This window comes from Psittacula echo, assembly GCF_963264785.1.
Source record: "Psittacula echo genome assembly, chromosome: 11".
In the NCBI taxonomy this organism is placed as follows: Eukaryota; Metazoa; Chordata; class Aves; order Psittaciformes; family Psittacidae; genus Psittacula; species Psittacula echo.
This window is the reverse complement of record NC_137746.1, coordinates 2,778,013-2,798,722: the sequence shown is the minus strand read 5'-3', so window position 1 is coordinate 2,798,722 and position 20,710 is coordinate 2,778,013. Positions and strand designations below refer to the sequence as shown.

The 20,710-nt window shown below is 45.8% G+C and overlaps 1 protein-coding gene across 3 annotated transcripts; it reads left to right on the top strand.

Moving 5' to 3' along the window:
- Positions 1–3,313: 3,313 nt before the first annotated feature.
- Positions 3,314–9,766, top strand: LOC308225888 (keratinocyte-associated transmembrane protein 2). 3 transcript variants are annotated; one of them, XM_080627103.1, is made up of 3 exons: positions 3,314–3,443; positions 6,417–7,036; positions 8,204–9,766. In XM_080627103.1, exons 1-3 carry the CDS (start codon positions 3,344–3,346, stop codon positions 8,333–8,335), a joined length of 852 nt encoding a protein of 283 aa, XP_080483229.1. In that variant the 5' UTR covers positions 3,314–3,343; the 3' UTR covers positions 8,336–9,766. The 3 variants fall into 3 exon arrangements, with proteins under 3 accessions (XP_080483229.1, XP_080483228.1, XP_080483230.1); XM_080627102.1 differs by having other exon boundaries at positions 3,314–3,452; XM_080627104.1 differs by lacking the exon at positions 3,314–3,443 and adding an exon at positions 6,114–6,284.
- Positions 9,767–20,710: the final 10,944 nt, after the last annotated feature.

Sequence of the window (20,710 nt, the reverse complement as noted above, 5' to 3'; positions counted from 1 at the left end):
CCAGTTGGGGTAAAGTTCAGTGGCTTTTCATTAAGGCTTCAGTTCAGGTACTGTATTTCATGGGCTGCATCAAAAGGAGCGTGACCAGCAGGTCGAAGGAGGTGATCCTGCCCCTCTACTCTGCTCTCGTCAGACCTCACTTGGAGCATTGTGTGCAGTTCTGGTGTCCTCAACATAAAAAGGACATGGAACTGATGGAACAAGTCCAGAGGAGGCCACGAGGATGATCAGGGACTGGAGCATCTCCCGCATGAAGACAGGCTGAGAAAGTTGGGGCTGTTCAGCCTGGAGAAGAGAAGGCTGCGTGGAGACCTCAGAGCAGCCTTCCAGTATCTGAAGGGGGCCTACAAGGATGGTGGGGAGGGACTCTTCATCAGGGACTGTAGTGACAGGACAAGGGGTAACGGGTTCAAACTGAAACAGGGGAAGTTTAGATTGGATCTAAGGAAGAAATTCTTTACTGAGAGGGTGGTGAGGCACTGGAATGGGTTGCCCAGGGAGGTTGTGAATGCTCCATCCCTGGCAGTGTTCAAGGCCAGGTTGGATGAGGCCTTGGGTGACATGGTTTAGTGTGGGGTGTCCCTGCCCATGGCAGGGGGGTTGGAACTGGATGATCTTAAGGTCCTTTCCAACCCAACTATTCTATGATTCTAAATCTGAAGAAGACGACTTCCCCCTGCAGCGTTAGGTCCCGTATTTGACATGAGACACATAGGATGTGCTCAGCAATACTTGTGGTAAGGGGGAAAACAGCCAGCATTGTGCAATGTGTGGCTGTCCCTTGCAGTTCCAACCACACGATGTCCTAACGCCATTGCCTCACGAGGCACATCCTCCTGTGCCACAGCCCCTCGCCATCTGCGACTGCTTACACATAGAATAGTTGGGCTGGAAAGGACCTTAAGATCATCCAGTTCCAACCCCCCTGCCATGGGCAGGGACACCTCACACTAAACCATGCCACCCAAGGCCTCATCCAACCCGGCCTTGAACACTGCCAGGGATGGAGCATTCACAACCTCCCTGGGCAACCCATTCCAGTGCCTCACCACCCTCACAGTAAAGAATTTCTTCCTTAGATCCAATCTAAACTTCCCCTGTTTCAGTTTGAACCCGTTACCCCTTGTCCTGTCACTACAGTCCCTAATGAAGAGTCCATCCCTAGCATCCCTATAGCCCCCCTTCAGACACTGGAAGGCTGCTCTGAGGTCTCCACGCAGCCTTCTCTTCTCCAGGCTGAACAGCCCCAACTTTCTCAGCCTGTCTCCATACGGGAGGTGCTCCAGTCCCCTGATCGTCATCGTAGATGACGTCAACTGCTCTGCCCCTGTCCATCAGTTTCGTAGCCCCATCATAGAAGGCCACCAAATTGGTCAGGCAGGATTTCCCCTTAGTGAAGCCATGCTGGCTGTCACCAACCACCTCCTTGTTTTTCATGTGCCTTAGCATGCCTTCCAGGAGAATCTGCTCCAAGAGTTTGCCAGGCACAGAGGTGAGACTGACTGGTCTGTAGTTCCCTGGGTCATCCATTTTCCCCTTCTTGAAAATGGGGGTTATATTTCCCTTCTTCCAGTCGTCGGGAACTTCACCTGACTGTCATGATTTTTCAAATATGATGGCCAGTGGCTTAGCAACTTCACTTGAGGCTGTTCCTATCTGCCTATAGAGCACTTCATCCACAGATTCCTCTTGATCAGGCAGTCTGTAACAGATCCCCACAGTAATGTCTCCCATCGCTGTTCTCCCTTTAACCTTGACCCACAAACTCTCTGTCAACTGCTCACGCGTCCCCAGACAGAGTTCCATACTCTCCAGCCTATCCCTAACATAAATAGCAACTCCCCCTCCCCGCCTGCCAGGCCTGTCTTTTCTAAAGAGCCTGTAACCTTCCATTCCAACACTCCGGTCATAGGAGCCATCCCACCATGTTTCTGTGATGCCTACTATATCATACTCCCGTAGACGTGCACACATCTCTAATTCCTCTTGTTTGTTCCCCATGCTACGGACGTTTGTATAGAGGCATCTGAGCCGAGCTCCAAATGAAGCCGGCTCATTGGCTGGAGCGGCTGGAATATCTCTGCATCGCTCCGAGCATTTATTGTAGGTGCTGGCACCTGACTGGGTGTGTTGGGATGGAACGATGCCCTCCTCCCCCAACACATCTAGTTTAAAGAATCCTTGACCAGCCTGGCAAGCCTCCTACCAAAACCACTCTTCCTCTTCTTTGCCAGATCAGCTCCACCAGCCCCCAGTAGACCTGGCCTACTAACTTGGGTCCCGTATTCAAAACACCCAAACCCCTGACTATGGCACCATCCTTTTAACCATTTCTTAACCTGGCCAATCCTCCTAGCTTTTTTAAGGTCCTCCCCTGTATCCTGGAGAATTGACGAAAAGACAATCTGAGCTCCAGAGCCCCTAACCACCTCTCCCAGGGCTCTGTAGTCCTTCTTTATGTTCTCCAGCCTACTGCTATCAACATCACTAGCACCCACATGGATCATCAGAAGTGGGTAATAGTCCGTGGGTCTCACTAGAGCAAGCAGCCTCTCTGCAACATCCCTGATCTGTGCCCCAGGTAGGCAACACCTCCCTCGAGACTGGGTCAGGTCGAGAGAGTAGTAGAGTAAAGAGAAAGTAGAGTAGTAGAGAAAGCAGAGTCCCCTACCACTATGACCCGTCTCTTTCTCCTGGCAGCACCAGTAGTGATCTTTACCAGCGCACCAGCCGGTTGTTTCTGGTGCACTTCACCCACTTAAACAAACCACTCGCAACCAGCTCACAGTAACGTGGCAAATGCTCAAGATCAGCTTAGGTCCCTGCATGCTCTGTGTCCCGTGTGCTCTTGGGGTCTCCATAAGCCCTTGGGCTCCTTGCTCTTGGCTTTCTCACCTCTGAATCGGCTGTTGTGGACTTTTCCCTGCTGTGATCAGCCTCAAGGCGTCCCTCAGAGCTTGGACCGCCTCACTTGGGGTGAAATCAGGAAAACTTTGCCAGAAATCTATATAACTGCCAAAAGCACTGCATGGGCTCTACAGCGTGAAGCCCAGTCGTGCGTGTGGGGCAGTGGCTTTGTGGGGAAGGTCCAACCCTGAACATCAACCTCTGCCTGAAGGAAACAGGAGACAACAGAGGAAACAATGGGAAATAGAGGGAAAAGCACCGGTTTCTGTCACGGGCTGTCATTTCCTCAGCCCCTCGCACCGCCTTCCCGCCCAGCCCCTTGCGCATGCGTGGCCGTTCCACCTCAGGCGCCGCGCACGGCTCCGCCCCCACCCCACCGCCCCTCGCGCGCCGGGGGGCGGTGCCATCGCCACGTCGGTACTGGCTGCCCGGCAAGATGGCGGCCGCCGGCGATCGGCGCGTCCCGGCGGGCTGCGCCCTCTGCTTCCTGCTGCTGTGCGGATGGGCCATGGCGGTGCGCGGCCAGGCCACCACCGGTGAGCGCGGTGGGTGGCTGGGGGGGTGTGGGTGTGCGCGGCCGCCTCGCCAGTCTTTCACCGGAGTCCTTTTCAGCGCTTTTAGGCCTCTGCGGCCGCCGATGGGCCTGCCCACCGCCTGCACCGCCGATGCGCCGTCCTCCTCAGGGAAGGGGCGCCGGTGGGGCCGGCCCCGGCTTGGTTGTTTGTCTGTTGTCGCGGGTAGTGAGCGGTTTAGTGCTCGTTCGCTCGGCAGAAGCGTGTTGAGTGTACGGGTGGGCGAGAGGCGGCTCGGCTGCTGGTCACCGTGTGTTGTTGCTGTGAAGATCGGCGTAGCTGCCTGCTTCGCCCGTCGGAGTTAATGTCTCGTTCCAGTTATTCTAGTGGTATGCCTGTGTTTAGGCCCTTTAACCCCATATAAGCTTGTTACTGTGCAAGATGACTCCTAGTTGAGTCGTAGAATCACAGAGTGGTTTGGGTTGGAAGGGACCTTAAAACTGACCCAGTTCCAAGCGCCTGCCATGGGCAGGGACACCTTCCATTGAGCAGGTTGCTCCAAGCCCCGTCCAACCTGACCGTTTTCTTTCTTCCACTTCCCTTCAACCAGCTGTAACCAAATGCTAATAAGAAGTGTGTATTTCAAGTGCAGTGATTTTGTTGGTTTTAGTTGGAGCATCAGTTGGGCAGTGAAGAGGAAGGGAATTACTGAAGGAAAGGAAGGGCGCAGTTGTGAGCAGTTAGTTCCTTTCTTCCCTGGCAGTCAGTATATCCAGACCCGCTCTCTGTTGCCCCTCAGCTGGTGTGATGGGTAGGCAGTAAGGATGGAAGAGGTTCAAGATGTGGGACACAAACCTATAGGAAACGAAGGCATTTTAATGTAAAAAACCCCATGGAACAACTTGTTTTCTAAAACCCAAGTTCTGGAAGTGAAATTTGACCCTGTCCGGTGTTGTTCTGCTCATTGTTTACTAAGAGGGCTGTGTTGTTAGTTCTGTCATGGTGATTGAACATTAGTATCTCATTTCTGAAGCTGAAGGGTTTCTGGAGCTGGGCACTATGTGTGACATCATCTGACCATGTTGTGTAACTGCACACAGTGCAGCCACCCTTTCTAATGCCAAATAGCTTTGGGTAGATAGCATAAGTCAATTGGGGTGTAGTTGCTAAACTTGCTATTCTTAGTAAAGCAGAAAATAACCTCTTTTAGGAATAACAGGAAGCTGCAGCATTACCTGGTAGAAGTCCCGTGCATTTAAGCATGTATCCTTCTAAAACCTTCCCTCTAAAATGAGTTTAAGAATAATTTGAAGTGTAAGGATACACGCAGCGTAGTTCTGTAGGAGGAACATGCTTGTTTGTATTTCAAACAGTTTATCTATTACTTTCTAATACTTTTGGTGAGGGGAGCAGTAAGCTTTACCCATCTTATGCGCATGCCAACTAGCTAGAAATATGGAACTCTCTTGCATAAATTTTCTTCCTATTTATTTCCATGTATGCGATTAGCCAGATTGATTGCTGAGGGAGGATGAGAGTTCCCTAAGCTTGCCCTATACAAGAACTGAACAAGTTAATGTTGGTGTGATAATTCAGGCTAGTAGTTTCTTCTACAGCAAGCATGTTAAATGTTGAGTAGTTGACTTCAACTTCAGCAGAGAGGCTCCATAATGCCTCGTTCATATGGGATTAGTTGAATCTTCTCTGTTTTCTTTGGTTGCAGAGTGATTTCCAGTGGAAGAGTGTACCATGTAAACAAGAGGGCTGTTGTAACTGACCCTGTGTAAATACCCCATTCATGAATAACACGATTCAGTGTCCCCTGTATAATATTTTACTTATTCGGCACAAGCAGTTGGTTGAATGCTTCTTTTCTAGAACCTGTAACCTTCCAGAGAACTCCTTGGGAGTGCTTAATGGAAGTGTTGTTACTTTCTTAAATAAAAGAGTAAAAATGAGTTTGGCTTGCCAAAATACAAGGCAAGAATGGCTCCGCTATTTAAATTATGATGTACTGAAAGTCTCAAATGTGCTGTTCATTTTTAAGGGGCCTCCTGATTGAGTCTGGAAGCGATGTGCCACAAGCAGGAATAGTTTGCTCTTTTGTCTCAGGATTAAAGCCCATTGGCTATTTAGAAACTCCCTCTGCATCTTTTTTTACCTTCTTTGGGTACAGAAGAGGGATGATGGGCGCTGCATGGGGTTTTAATGCTCACTTTGGTTTTTATGTAGTTCTGCAAAGCTGTCCTGGCACTGCAGTGATTATGAATGTGCCTGAGGGTGCATTGCTGCCTAGCACTGTCGCTGACTTGGTTATAATAACTTGCTGCTGACAAAAGGTTTTCCTACAGGAGCATATGCAGTCACATTGTCCTTTCTTCAGCTTGTTTTGTAAGCTGTGCTTCAGTACTTCCATCTGAGTTAACATAAGGTTGGAAATCGTTCTGAGTTCTACAAATTCAATAAAAATAAGTGCCTGCAAAGAGCTGCCAGGACCTTGTGTCCTGCCCGAAGGAGATGCCACAACGTGTTCTCTCTTTGTGTTGTAAAATAGGCAGTGGTGACAGATTAAAAACTCTGGAAGAGCTTTACTGAGAGCTTCTTCCTCTGCAGACCTCAGCAAATTCTGTGGGAGAAAGAGTTTGATGATGGAGAAAACGCAGTTCTACAAGACACCATAAATCCACGGAGGGAGGGGAGGCCTCGTCTCTGAAGTTCTGAGTGTGGAAGATACGCATGCTGGATTTTTCAGGGACACTTTGGCATACTGGTGCTTCCAAACTTTAATTCCTGCCCCACTCAAGACTTCTCTTTGGAAGTTGCCAAAGTACAGGAGTGTGTATTTCTGCATGGGAGTTCTAAAAGGTTTGCAGTGTGAAATATGCCCTGTTCCTAATGTGATTTCTTGTCTATAAAATGAATGACTTACAGTAATTTTTGAGTACCACAGGTTAGTGCCTTGTGCTTAATATTGACTGTTTCTCATCCTTTTCTCAGAGTCTGTGGGAGCAGAGGTGCTCCAGGAAAATGTTTCCTCTAGAAGTGAGAGTGAAACAGTGAGTAGATCCCAGAATTTGACAGTCAGCTTGCAGGGTATAACCCCAACCAGAGAAGAAGCAAGCCCAACAGAGAAAGAGGAGCTCCCAACAACAGCTAAAATCAGTTCGGTGACTGCAATAAAACCATCTACAGTGAAAGGGGGTTCTCCACCCCTCTCTCGTGCAGTGACTGCTAGTTCAGTATCTCAGATTGATGTTGATGCTTCTGAAGATACTAAAATTGAGGAAGAAGATCTTCTAACAGATTTGAAAGACACACTAAATAGTTCACCACCCATCATAAAAGAAACTATGGAGTCAGATGGAGATGATTATGATCCTTATGAGGTGACCTCGAATTCCAGATACAACCCAGACCTTCTAGAGGTGCCAGAAGACGATGACTCCGACACCATTAGTAACTACAATGAGGAAATCAAGAGCCTTCATGAGAAGATAAAAGATGTTTCTGTCACGGGGTTGGAAGAAGAAGAAGAAGATGGCCATTTCTTTTTTCATCTGATTGTAGTTGCCTTCCTAGTAGCTGTTGTTTATGTCACCTATCACAATAAGAGGAAGGTAGGTATGCTGTGAAAGGCTGAGAGAAACAGCTATAGTAGTTAAAACGGAGTTGCATTGCCTTGTGCTCTCCTAGTGAAAGGATCTTAGCTGTTGGGAGAATATCTTTGACAGCTTATTCTTGGGATACTAATATGCAGATCATTACTGACAGTTTATCTGCACAATGAAAATGAATTTGAGTAAAACATTCTAGATTAGAAAACCAGTTGATTGATACCATCAGTAATCAGTTCAGTAATGGACTCTGGCAGTGTACAACATGACTTCCATAAATGAGACCAGAGCCAAGTTAAGTGAAGGTGATTGATTAATTTTGTTTCTGCACAGGATTATAAATAGCAAATTAAGGGAGGTTTAATCCCAAATAGCATGGGAATGTTCCTGTTACAACTGTGATAATCCTTATAATAAGTATTCACTTCAAGGTGGTCTTTATATTGTACATACTCCGAGGGCTTAACTACAGACTTTAAGGAAATGTTTAACACTCCAGTTTCACATAGAGAAGCTCCGAGTTAAGTATTTTCAGGTAGCCATTTCTTTAGAGCAAAGCAGTTCTCTGATGCATGCACAAATGTGCAATTAAGTCATAGGTTAATCTTTAGAAATGAGGAAAATGGAGGTTTTATTCGTATAGAGAACACTGATTTACTCAAGGATTTGGGGGAGTCTGAAAAGAACGCAGCTAAAAAAACCCCCAAACTTCTGCTTTACGGTGCAGTGGTGTATCTGGAATGTGCATTGCCAAGTCTTTATGGGGGAAAATGTTGAACAAGGTGTTACTTTTGGAAATTTAACTTTGAGGGAAGGTTACATAAGTGATAAAAATGCCTTGTCTTTGCTGTGTAATAAGCTAACAAATGTCACCATGTGGGGATAGTTTAATAGTCTGAATGCGCAGTACTTGTGAAGCTACACACATTACTGGAAGAGTTCTGGGTTGAGTGACGTGTTTTTGCCAAGCTCCAGCTGAGGTTGCTGGTAGGTGACTTGATGGCAAGGACAGTGTGGAAGTGACTATCAGTGCCATGTTCTATAGCAACAGTAACACGATTGCCAGGATCGAGGGGTTAGAACTGTCATGTCAATAGAACCATTAATATGTTTATCAAACCCAAAATGTTTCTCCATAGCATTCTGTAAGTTGTCTGCTTTTTCTTCCAGATCTTCTTACTGGTCCAGAGCCGAAGATGGAGGGATGGGCTGTGCTCTAGGACAGTGGAATACCATCGTCTAGATCAGAATGTTAATGAAGCAATGCCTTCCCTCAAGATAACTAATGACTATGTCTTTTGAAAGCACTGTGATTTGAGTTTGCTGAACTTACCACTCTTTGCCTGCCTAGTCATGTAATGATATTCAGGTATTCTAAATATGCTGCTTGTACTGAAATGAGATGCACCCTCTTTGACCTGGATGTTTTTGAGATTAAATCTCATGGAAGATCAAGGGCATGATACATTTGTTTGCTACTTTGGTCAGGTTTTATATCAACTATAAAGATACAGACTTTAGTACTTAGTGCTCTTTCCATTCACTAAGCATCATCCCTTCTGTCTGGAGCAGTCTTAATAGTGGTAATACAAAAAAATAAGCATAAAATATCTTAGGTCTAATAAATTAATGACTTTGGCATCACTAAATCAAATTAATGGTCTCTTTGCTAATCACTTATATGGCTCATAAATCCCCCTGCATTGCAAACTTAAAATATAATTACATTTTTCTGTGCTTAAATCCTGATGCTGCAAATCATCTTGTGTTTTCTTTTCTGGTTTCTGTTTTCTTGTTGCATAATTCGAGCCTATTTTAGGCAGAATTGCTGGCATGGCAATTTCATAACTTCTGTATGTGGTCATGCAGTAAGTAATTTCATGATCATAACCCATTTTAGTTCAGAAGCTACATATTTCCTTGAAACATTCAAGACCTTTTTGAAGGTATGCAGCTTCTTGACTGTCCAGTTCTTTCCTCTCATGGTATTTATGGTTGTTTCATTCTCTTTGCAATTAATGAATGGAAAAGAAGCCTTGTGGAATAATCTTAACTAAAACATAGTCGACAGGCTTTTGATACATCAGAGCTTCCTGTTGAATTTTAAGACAGTTGGGGAACAGTTCCGTGGTTTGCTATATTATAAAAGGGAGAGGCCTGAATAATGGAAGGGTAATTGATGTTGTTATTCTGACCCAGGTAACAGGCAGATGAAGGTGCTGGTGTGTGGGGCTGCGACAGCACACTGATTTTGGACAGACATTTATGCATTGGTGTCAATCACATTACTGGTACAGTAGGTTTGGGTTTGGCTTTTTTTTTTTTACTTTGTCTTTTGTACTTCCATTATTTATGTTTTCCTGAGTTGTAAAATATAAAATCTTGGTTTTCTGTACATTCTGTTTGTGATTGAGTTTTCAAACTGAGAAATGTGTAAATAATGGTGGAGCAGGAGCCCATAATTAAGAATTTGGTATTCAAGTAATTCTGTAGCATTACGAGGAAATCACCTTTGCAGCAGTTGGCATGAGGATGCTGAAAGCATGATACTACTTACAAATGAAGTGCTCAGAGTTCTAGATCCTACTGTTAAATGCATTCTTTACGTAACCACAAGAAGTAAAGCACAAACAAAATAGCCCTCAACTCTTTTCTTGCAGTAATTTTTATCCTATTTGGACTTGTATCACTTAATATTTTGAATAAGGTTTTTAAAATAAATGACAACAATAAGTTTGTGGTGGTTTATCTGAACTGCTTCTATACAGCACCTGGTGATAAAGAGCTTGTATAAAAGGTGGTTCCAAACCATCTTTTCCATTACTGATTAAATTCACTCTGTGTAGGGTGCACGGAGTTTTGCATCTGTTAAGCCGTATGTAGGGCAGATAGCAAGGCTGAAATGGAATCTTTTAAGCTGTAGGAATCAGTAAGTTCTGTCACTTCTAAGTAACTTTTACCTTGATTTGTATAATTACTAATGCTTGTGGAAGACATTTGAAACTCTTGCCTGAACATACCTGCATTAAAGCTGAACACTGTTGTGGTTGGGATCCAAAGGGAAAGGTTACTTTGCAGAGCTCCTTTAGGATGTTTGAATGTTGGAATTGGAGGAAGTGGCTCGTGTTTTCACACTCAAGAAATTCAGGGGCTTTCTCCTTAAATAACATTCATAAAGTGTGGTGATTTTGACAGTAGAGACTGGTATGGTTACACTTGGCATGTTTCCTTTCAGCTTGGTATCACACGCCTTACAGAGAGCCCTGAATAGAGGTATTGGAGTGCTCCAGTGAACACAACTACAGTGATACCCATGTTAAAAGTTTCATCTTGGATGTCATTTTCTCTTCCCCCCCCAGCCAGTGAATTGGACCGTCAAGGCACATGTTGTATTTTCAGCCTGAAAATGCTGATCTGACTGTAACACCTGGAATACTGCTTAAAAAAAACAGAGAAAATTGGCATGGACCTGAATTAGTAGAAATCATAAAATAGTTAGGGTTGGAAAGGACCTTAAGATCATCCAGTTCCAACCCCCCTGCCATGGGCAGGGACACCAATATAGGCATAGTTGGTTGGTTTCTGAACTTCATAGCTGTGTTACCTTATTCCATCTTGGATGTCTTCCAGAGCTCTTGAAGCACAGTTCAATTGGCTGAATCAAACCAACGTAAATGTTTTGTCTTCCAAGCCTTCTGAACGAGTAACAATGCCCTCTTTAAGACTCTATGTTAATATGGTGATGGAAGAATCTTGCATTTCCTTGCCCTCCCTCCCTCAAATTGTTTCTCCTTGTGGAAACAATGTGTGTAGGGAAAGAAATCCATTAGCTTTCCTGTTTTTGAGCTGTTCCTTCCAACAATCCCACTCTTAAAACCACGTAACTGTTGCTGGAGGAGGAGTGCACACAGCTAATGGCAAGATAGCTTTTTGTGAGCTTTATAGTGAAAACTGGCCAAGGCCTGATGTAAACTCAATTACTAAACAGTTTGGTTTGCAGTCATCACGTTTTAAAATGCTGTTATGCTCTGACAGGACTTGTCCCACAGATTTAATATTCATTAGGTGCACCTAGCAGTGTTTAGGCCTAATGGACTGCAACTCACTTTGGTTATAACGCAAAAGTTAATACATTCTCTTCTGTTATGTCTGTTTAGCTGTCTGCTCTGAGGGTGCTTTTGCATGGGGTTACCTTAGAGGAGAAAACCAAATCTTGTGAGTTAAATAACTGATATTTGAGGTCATGAAACCATGGCTTGCATGTGTGTTGTCTTCAGCAGAGTGCAGCTTTGTCTCACTCCAGGTACTTCACTCCAAGCACTTAAGGTGCGCAGTTACCTGTTGTGCACAGCATCCTTAGCTCACAAATAACACAGATCTGTGTTAAATATTTATACAAACAGGTTTTTAATGAGGCTCTTTACTAATGGTGCTAAGGGCAGCTTATCCCAATGGTTCTGAGTTCACAGGGAATTCACATGAATTTGAAATCCTTGAAGTTCTTTGTGTTTCATTTGGGGGATTGTCTGAACAGATTCACTTCTAGGATGCTGATGTATTTAAGAACTTCAAGCAAGATTCACCCCATCAGGTTGATCGTGATTGTAGCAAGTTGCCCCAAGAGGTGTGTTTGGTTGTGCCAAAGCAGAAAGTCTGTGGATACATCTAAGCAGATAAGATGGTGATGTTTGTGGAATAGCTCTATTCATAAAGCCTGTCCAGTGCAGATCCTGCTGCAGCACTCAGTGGTAATGCCAGCACAACGTAGAGGCTGCAGTACTGATTTACACTGGTCATTTGTGTCCTCAAAAGATGAAGGCTAAATAATTAGCCTGTTATCAACGGCATCTCACCAGTCCCTGCATTTATACTTGCTCACCTTCACTTGTAGCAAGGTAATACTGGAACAAAGGTAAGAAATGGTGGATTATCACTCCACCCTGGCTAATGGCTGTGTTGGGTTGTATCATCCCCTCATCTTGGTACTGCAAAGGAGGGACTGCACCCTTGTAAAACAGAAGATGTTAAATGCACACAGTGACTTCAGCAGTTTTTCTTTAATTCAAGGATGCTTTTTCATTCCCAATAGCCCTTGGGTTGGGGCCTGGGCAGCGGAAGTGCCCTGCTGAATTGACACACCGTTTCCTAACAGTATCAATAGGGAAAGGTTTCTCATGCTCCAGTTTTATGCAGGCTCCAGGAGAGCGGGGCGTGTGTCATTCCATGTGCAATAAAAGAGCCATTTGCTGCTGAGGTAATGGGGATTGAGCTACTGGGTTTTCATTTCTTTAATTGAATTTGCTTGTGGAAAATTAAAAGCAGGCAATCAGAAATAACGTCAAGTGCCGAGATCAAATAGAGGCAAAAGCAAGCAGATTGATACCGCAGCTTACCAACAGGGACCGTCTGCACGCCTTTCTTGACAGAAGAAAGGCAACTTTCTCCCATGAAGGTGAGTTATGACTTCCATCAATATTCTGATAAAAGGAATAAACCATTCCTGAAGAGCTTTCTGATTAAACTTCCCAGGATGAAAGTTGAAGCTTTATTTATGGAGGTGCTTGCTGAAACGGGCACAGACAGAATGAAGAGGCTGGTTTAACCAAATGAAACATTTCATTTTTACTAGCCAGGAAATCAGGTGTTTTAAACTATTTATAGTTTCATTTCCATTTAGCACCAGTGCATAGTACTCAGTGAAGTCAACTGTCCCCGGCTGCTGCTGCGCTGTGCACAGGGTGAACAGAGGAAGGTTTATGTGAGCAGGGTGGTTTGAGTAACGGGGAATTAACCTGCAATGAGGAGATGAAGAATGCGACCTCTCTTAAATACATTTAAATGCTACAAAGATAACACAAAGGGATATTTCTGTGGCTCTAACACAGGTGACTTAGTATTAGCAGAAGGGGGATGTTCTTACAGCTTTAACTCAAACGTTTGGGCAATCTTTGCTCAGTTTCCAAACAAGGAGCAGCTGCAGGCCAGGGTGGACAGAACACTGGTGTGGATATTCGGAGGCGCGGTTGGTTTAGGACCGCGGTGATGATGCAGGTGGGTGAGATGCTGTTTGCTTTTGTTGTCCATGGAAAGCTGCGGTGCTGGGCAGTGATATCTGCCCCAGCTGGTGCTTGTTTGGGCCTCAATTTTCTGCCTTAATTGGAGGCAGCTGAGAGGGAAGGAGCCACTGCCTCAGTGAGGAAGGAAGGAGAGGGTTGGTTGGAAGCCCTGTGGGTGTCACCAGCCATGCAGTTGTGTTACTGGGGGTCCCTAACATGTGGAGAGCAGGCTCTGGCTTCCCCTTGCACCACGCTCCTCTCACAGGTGAGTTCTGAACCAGTAAAACAATTCCTCTTTCTTTTCAATCTTGCATGCTTGATTTTTCAGTCACTCTGGGGCACTGAGCTCATTTACCGTGCTGCAGACCAGTGCCGGGGGTGGCTTAAGGCAAACACTTGGATTGCATGGGACAGAGGCGGGCATGTCCCCATTCAGTAGCAGTAAGCTGTTAAATTTGGGTCTTTGTAAAGCCTTTCTAAGCTCACTCATAAACCCAAGCCCAAACAAGAGAGTTTTCTGCTGTAGAGTCCGGGTGAGTGGTGGCTGCAGTATCAGTGTGCTGGTTGTTGCTGAGGGGCTGGGCCAGCCTCAGGATTTGAGGCTTCTTTGGTTTGGGTTGGTTTTTTGTGGTACGTGGAGGGTAAATCACTGGGTGGATTCATTGGGGAGGCAAAGGTGATGGTGTCTGCATGGTCCCCTAACCCCACGGTGATGGTCGGCCGTGCAGCTTCCCTCTCCTGCCCTAAATCCAACCCGAAGCTGCATTTTGTGCTCCTGCAAGGCTGAGTAGGTTTATGGGAGTGCTAAATCCTCACGTAAGGCTGATAGAGAAGTAATCTTCAAGGCCGTATATCCCAGCCACCACAAAGCAGCAGGACTAATAACATCCTTCTCACACCTTTTCTGTTACAAGCAAGTGGCCTTTAAAGAAGAGTTCCTATAGTGGCTTCTGTTGAACTTTTCTGATACAGGGCATATGAGTGTAATAAATGGTTAATATCAGAGCTCTCAGCTTCACTGTTTCCAGTATATCTAACTAGAAAGAGAAGAATGCCATATTTCCTGTAATTGGTCCTTAAATCACCATCAGAATCACTTAGCAGCCTCCTTAAACTTATTTTTAATTACAAGGTCTATTGCCTTGTTATTAACACTGAAAAGCACCAATCTTGGCAATTTCCTCTCTTTGTTAAAATGCAAATCCGAAGGTCAGGTTCTCCTTATGGAGGTGCATCCACTGAGGCTGTATTAAAGGTGAGTGAAGCCAGATTTCATCACTCTGTACTAGTCTGTAAACACCGTTGAAAGGGATGTGATTAAGCTTTAAGGAAGCTGCTGGGGTTAAGGACTGAAGTTCAGGTTCACAGATGTACCAAGGATGCTGAAGTAGTTGAGAATCGGGTTGGATGAGCTGGGATGCTGTTGCATTGTTGATTGCAGAGCTAATGCTCCCTGTCAGCTACCTCTGCAAGGCAATAGAATTACGTTGTATTAGCACCTTCCTGCCTTTCATCTGCCACTGGCTTATGACTGATGGTGACTTGTGATGATTGATGGAAGTCCTTGTCCCTGTCTTTATTTACTGTCTATCAGAGAGCAAAAGCATTGTGCTCAATGTGGAACTGTTCCCCCCATGCAAGTTGGGGGCAGTGAATAACCCTTTCAAAAGTACCTATGTGCATAGGTTTTGCATTACAACAAGCTGCGATGATTCACTTTAGGATATACCTGTTAAGGTGAACTTGTGATTATTGTTAATAGTTCTATTAAGCTTCCAAAGGAAACTGTAGCTGGTGACTGGGGTGAGGAATTGCTGATTGTCCTTTCTAAGGGTGCAAAGGGTTTTCATGGTCTAAACCTTGTTCTTTCGGTATCGTCTACCAATGGGATGTGCTCTGCTGCTGGGAGAACAAGAGGGTCCTGTTGCCATCCATAGCACTTGCCCGGGGCACTGCCTGTTCCCAGATGAGCAGAGAGAGTCCTAAGTGAAAGCTGCGTTACAGAAGGGATTGAGTGGGGAGCACAGGAAGGTGTTTGAACTGGCAGGCAAGCTTACCTTGCTGGTGCTGCAGCCACTGTTGCTGAGGACAGGGGGTCTCTAAGTTTCCCTGAGTAATATCCAGGGAAAAAGCGATCAGTTTAGGTGTTAAGCCGATTTCTTGTCCCTGCTTTTCCTTTCGGGGAAGCAGCCAGCAGGTGGGAGTGTGGCTGCGCCATGGAATGCGGCATTCCAGCCCGCAAAGCACTGAAGTGCAAAGCGAGTTCGGAAACGAGCGCTGGGATCCCTCTGGCCCAAAGCTGGCACAGTGGGGACGGTCACACTGATCCCGCTTCCAGCTGCTTGTGTGCGGAATGAGGAGGGATAGGGCTGCGCTGTGCTGTGTGTCTGGTTGCAGCCCCGGGTGCCGGATGTGCCCCGATGCCCACGGTGATGGGATGAGGATGGAGGGGCTCCAAAGCCCTTTTCTCTGCTCAGGGAGGTGAGCGCTGGTATCGAGGACAAGCTGAACTGGGGAGCTGACCCAGAGTGTGTCCTCCACTGTACCCCATTGGGGCAATGGAGATTTGAAGGGATTTACTTACTCTTTTAACCAAAACCCCTCAAAACAAGGAGTTTTTCTTCCTTTGAGTGTGTTTACTCAATGATCTGGGTCTTTCCCAACCTCAATGTTTCTATGTTCTAACACTGCATCCCCAGACCTTTATTTCTTCTTGTCCTGTAAAATGTGGGTCTCTTACATCAGGAGCTCTTACATCTCGATCCATCTGAGCTGCAATAATATGGTTATATGCATAAAAACAGCCTTCACCCTTGTGGGGCTCAGCAAAGCGACCTCCAACTTTGAAATCATGGAGATCTCCAGCCCTGGGGAAAACAAATCTGTTTCCTCAACCCAGCATCCATTCCTATTATTGTACAATAGGAAAACAGCGGTAAACAAGGACACCCATCTCCTAAATGTTACTGCATGGCAACAGAAATAAATACAAAGAAACCAATGTTGCTAATTATGGGATTATAATATGATGAATTTTGCCTGACAGCATCTAACCTTTTCCAGAGCAATATACAAAGGATCGCTACGTGCTCGAGTAAATGCAGATATAGAAATGCATCACCAGAGCACTCGTTAACAGGTTAATGGTACACACGCTGCTAATACCTGTCTCTCTATTGAAGCTGGTGCCTGAAAAGTGGTTATTTTATATCTGTAAATAGTTTGTTTGCCTAATTACTTGGTTTAGCCACTTCTCCTTCCGATTACACATGTATGCAGTCAGCGTATGGGAATTGCTAATGCCTGTGCAGCTGTAATGATGGGTAACAAAGTGTCTTGGAAGAGGTGGGAGAAAGGGAAGAACATTGCTCATGCTTCTTTTCCCAACACGAGGGTGATTGATTTCCTAACAGAGATTGCTCAGAACTATTAAAGGAAAAAGAAAATCACCATCATAGCATCCAGCATGCCTCTTGGTTGAACTCCCACTTGATTTCTCTCTAACATGGCAGTCCTAGGACATAAAGCAGGATCCAGAGGTGGGAATAGCAGCAGCAGATAGGGGTTCTCATTAAAAACATGCCACTGATGCTTTGGGACGGTTGGAGATGGTGCTGTTGGTTCAGCAGCATCACTGGAGCGGTACTGGATGGTGACTTGTGATTATTCTGGTGCTGGTCTTAAATATTTGAATCTGCTCTGCGGAAGCTGAGAAGTTTTGGACTGAACTTAATGAATTCAATTAATTTATATCACTCATTTAATGGAAGTGTTGTAGCTCCATCCGGCTTCCCTGGTTTCCATCCAGCGATGGATGCAGGAGTGATGTGGTGCTTCTTCCTCATGGTAAGGTTGGCAATGTTTTAGGTAGTCGTGTGCAGAGCAGGGAGTTGGACTTGGATCCTTGGTCCCTTCCTGCTTGAGACACTCTGTGATTCTAAGGTTGTGTAAAGCTTCCCAGGGCCTGATATTGATAGTGGTAATGAGGAAGAGTCCTTCCAAAGCTCCCTGACGGTCTGGATGTGAGGCTAACGACTAACCTAAGACAGCCTAATGTAGGGCAAGAGTGTGAGTGGCTATTGCAGGAAGGGTTTAGCTCTGTGAACACAGCAAGACTGAATGAGTCTACCCATTTCTGTCCAGTTTCTTGTTGCTTTGAGTGTTGTTAAATTCTATCTCTACACTGAATTGCAGACAGATGCTTGGGTAATTGAGAGCTGAGGCTTTAGAGATGATGGTGCAGGCTCGGATGCTGTTACTCAAGCTGGATTATACCTTACTTTGTAAGCAATCTCACCAGCTTTGGTACAATAAACCAAGCAATATTGAAGGAAGGGGGGGAGCCTCAATTAAACTGAGCACTGCAAATGAAACCTGTTCTGATTGAAATGCCTCTGACAGCTTGTGCTGGAGTTGCAGGAAGGACAAAGTGAGCTTTTAACAGGCTTTGGTGCTTCTTGCCAGATGGTCTCATTCGTGTCTGGGTTTACAGAGCTCTTCCCCCCTCTCTCTGCATCGCTTTTGGGATTAACGGCAGTGATTTCTGCAGGAGGCTCTACTGAGAGTGAGGAGCAAAGGGGAAACGTGGTCTGTGTGAGGAAGGACAGGAAAATGCGATAACAGGGGGTGGTTTGGTTGCTTGGCCCTGCTTTAAGAGCAGGGGGATGTGGTTTCCTTCTGTCTCCCCAGGGCTCATGGCTGCAGCTTTGCTGACACCTCGCCAAGAGCAGGGATGCTCTGTTAGGGGTAGGAGCTGCTGGCTGTGAAAGGGGGAAGAAGATGCCATTACTCTAAAAGGAAGCAACCCTTGTGTCTGTGGCCCAAAGTGTCCTTTTGGCTTAGGGAAGGGGTTGCCCCCCTTCACATTAGGGAAGGTGGAGCCACCTCAGTGTTAAGGGCAGGAGATGGGCACATAGCTCATGTGTAAGCATCCAACAAGCACCTGGGTTTGAGGGTGCTTATGTTGTACCAGCAAACCTCCCAGGCTGACATCACCCTCCTAAGCCTGGCTTTGCTCTCCCCAGCCCCAGGATTACACAGCTCAACCTGCTTTATCATGCTCAGCCTTAGTTTGCTGTTAGGAGCCCAGCAGCGATGGAGGCATTCAAACAAAGCAGTTTTCCTACCCCAGGACAAGATTATCTTGAACTATTTGCTATAGAGGTGATGCTGGAACCAGCACGTTCAGGACACACCGCCTGGCTGAATGGTGGCTTTCAAATCACCCTTTGCTCTTGAGATACTTAAGAGCTTTTCCAAGCATATTCTCCTATTTCTAGAGCAGTAATTTGCTTGTTTCATTTCTGGGCTGCTAAAGGCTGTCTTCTTCCTTTGGGATGAGAGTATTGGAATGTCACAATTTCTTCCGTTTGGCGAGTGGGACATTAACAGGTTTTTATACAAGCATTTACCATTTATTGTAATAGAGGTCCTCAGTACAAAACTGACGTATGGAATATCTCACCTATTACCATCAAACCTCTTAAACAAAGCAAAAGGCAAATCCTCAGCTATTTTCCTTTATTGAGGATACATAAAAGCCTGTTGCTTCCAGCAGAGTTTTAACCCTAAAAGTGCAGGAACCAGGAGTTTTCAGTTACTGTAGTTGCTATAATCACTCCGTTACATGTGGAATATACAGGAAATGAGAACCTTTACCCCACTGAATGGATAATCCCAAAGAGGTTTTGGGGCTTTTAATGCTGCAAAGTGACCCAAAGAGTGGGGATCGTAGCGCTTGGCTTTAGGCAATCCCAGCTGCGGTGTGTTTCAGTTGCAGTCCAAAGCCAGGTCCTCTTCTGCAGCGCTGCAGCTCAGGGATGACTTCAGGCTCCATGTGCTGAATGTTGTTGCCACGGAACTCAGGATTTCAGGAACATGTGGCATTTGGAAGTCGCTAAATCATTGAGCTGATCCCCTTTTCCTCTCCGGTTGCAGCTTCCTTTATTTTGCCACATTTTAGGGTTTACATTTGCCCTTTTGTCTTTCCCTTTTCCAGGCAGATTAAGACTTCATAAATAGAGATAGGAGAACTGTGGAAATTCTAGAGAAAGATGGGATTTGTGGTGATAAATTATGCAGTGGCCCCGCTGGTGCTGTGTGTGTTCATTAACAGCCTGACGAGACACGTACTTCATTTGATGCCAATCCTGCATCCAATGCAACTGATCCGCATCCTCACGGAGCAGGGGGATGTTAACCCCATGCATCACATAGCGCAGCGTGGTTTGGGAGCTGGGATCACAGCCTGATCCTGGCAGCGCCACTGCCTTCAGGGGTTATTCCCAACTTCTGTGCCTGATTTCTGGCCCTCTGGGCCTGGGTGTGCTGTCATGTACTTAGATCTGCTTACAACAACACAGCGATGAGGTTGCAAGATGCCTGCAGTCTGTTTGTAACCTTCTCCAGCATATCCCCACCTGCATCCTGTGACTAAAACGTGTCAATGCTTCTATGTGGAACAGCTAAAACTTCACCAAGGCTCAACTGCCATGCGAACGGGTCTAGTTTTGCAAATGTAAAGCCTTTTTTCTTTCATTTCTTAAAAAAATGCAGCTTTTTTACCCCCTTTCCCCCCCCTTTTCTTGTGCTTTTCTTTCCAAGAAGCCTGTTGTTCAAAGCTCAGCCCAAGGACTCACAAAGGTTTGGGAGATGCTGGGTTATGGCTGACCTGGATGCTCCAGAGCAGATTAAATACTCTGCAGCAAAACTGGGCACAACACCCGACTTATTCTGTATCACAGTCTGTTAGATGAGGTCTGTGTGTTCCAGTCCACACAGGTGTCTGCTTTGGCTATAACGCTACCTGGATCGGAGGCAGGGAACCGGTACAAGCAATGAATACATTTACTATTGAACAACAGCAATGGGATGTATAGAACGTGCATGCAATAAAAACATGGACACCTTCCAACTGCTGTTGGCAAAACGCTTGATTTGGTTGAGCTTTATCATAACAAATCATCTCCACTAGAGGTGGGCTCTCAAATACGCACACAAAGGTATTTGTGAAGATATAGAGGAATTCGCTCCTCAAGAGCAGCAGCCACAGCCGTGGGGCTGAACTTGTGACAAAGTGCAGGAGAGCTTGTCCTCCCTGACAACTGCAAAGTGCCAATGTGCCTTCCCTTGCACTATTGTGCTTTCCTGCGGTCCAAAAGCCTAACCCCAGCTCAGAGCTTTCACACTGTATGAAAGTTAAGCTGATGCATCACAGTGCATCGACGTGATGCATCTCGGGGGTTACAGGGCTATCTAGTGTGTGCAGAATAGTGCAGCGCTTCGCTCTCCCTGCCTTTGATGATGATCTTTGCATGGCAATTTGTATTTTGAGGTGGTTGCAGCATCTGATTCATACCCAGGCAGCTTGATCTTAAAAGGAAATTAACACTTCCGTGGCAGCGGTGTTTACAAGGAATAGCGCATCCCTCCTCTAGCAGATCAGCCTCGCTGTAACTGATTAACACCGCATGCTTAATTGCCTTGTGCAGTGGAGGGTGGAGTTCCATTTACCCCCAGTTAGAGAGAGGGGGGGAGGCTGTGAGCCCCCTCTGTGCAGAGGGAGAGCAGCTCCATGGCTTGGCAGCATCACCCTGGGGCTGTGCTGGACCCTTTGGTGGTG

Bases quoted from the DNA above. Each gene is read 5' to 3' on its own strand.
- LOC308225888 (XM_080627102.1), top strand. From the start codon at position 3,344: ATGGCGGCCGCCGGCGATCGGCGCGTCCCGGCGGGCTGCGCCCTCTGC. The intron at 3,453-6,416 runs GTGGGTGGCTGG...TCCTTTTCTCAG, and splicing joins GGCCACCACCGGTGAGCGCG to AGTCTGTGGGAGCAGAGGTG. The intron at 7,037-8,203 runs GTAGGTATGCTG...TTTTTCTTCCAG, and splicing joins CCTATCACAATAAGAGGAAG to ATCTTCTTACTGGTCCAGAG.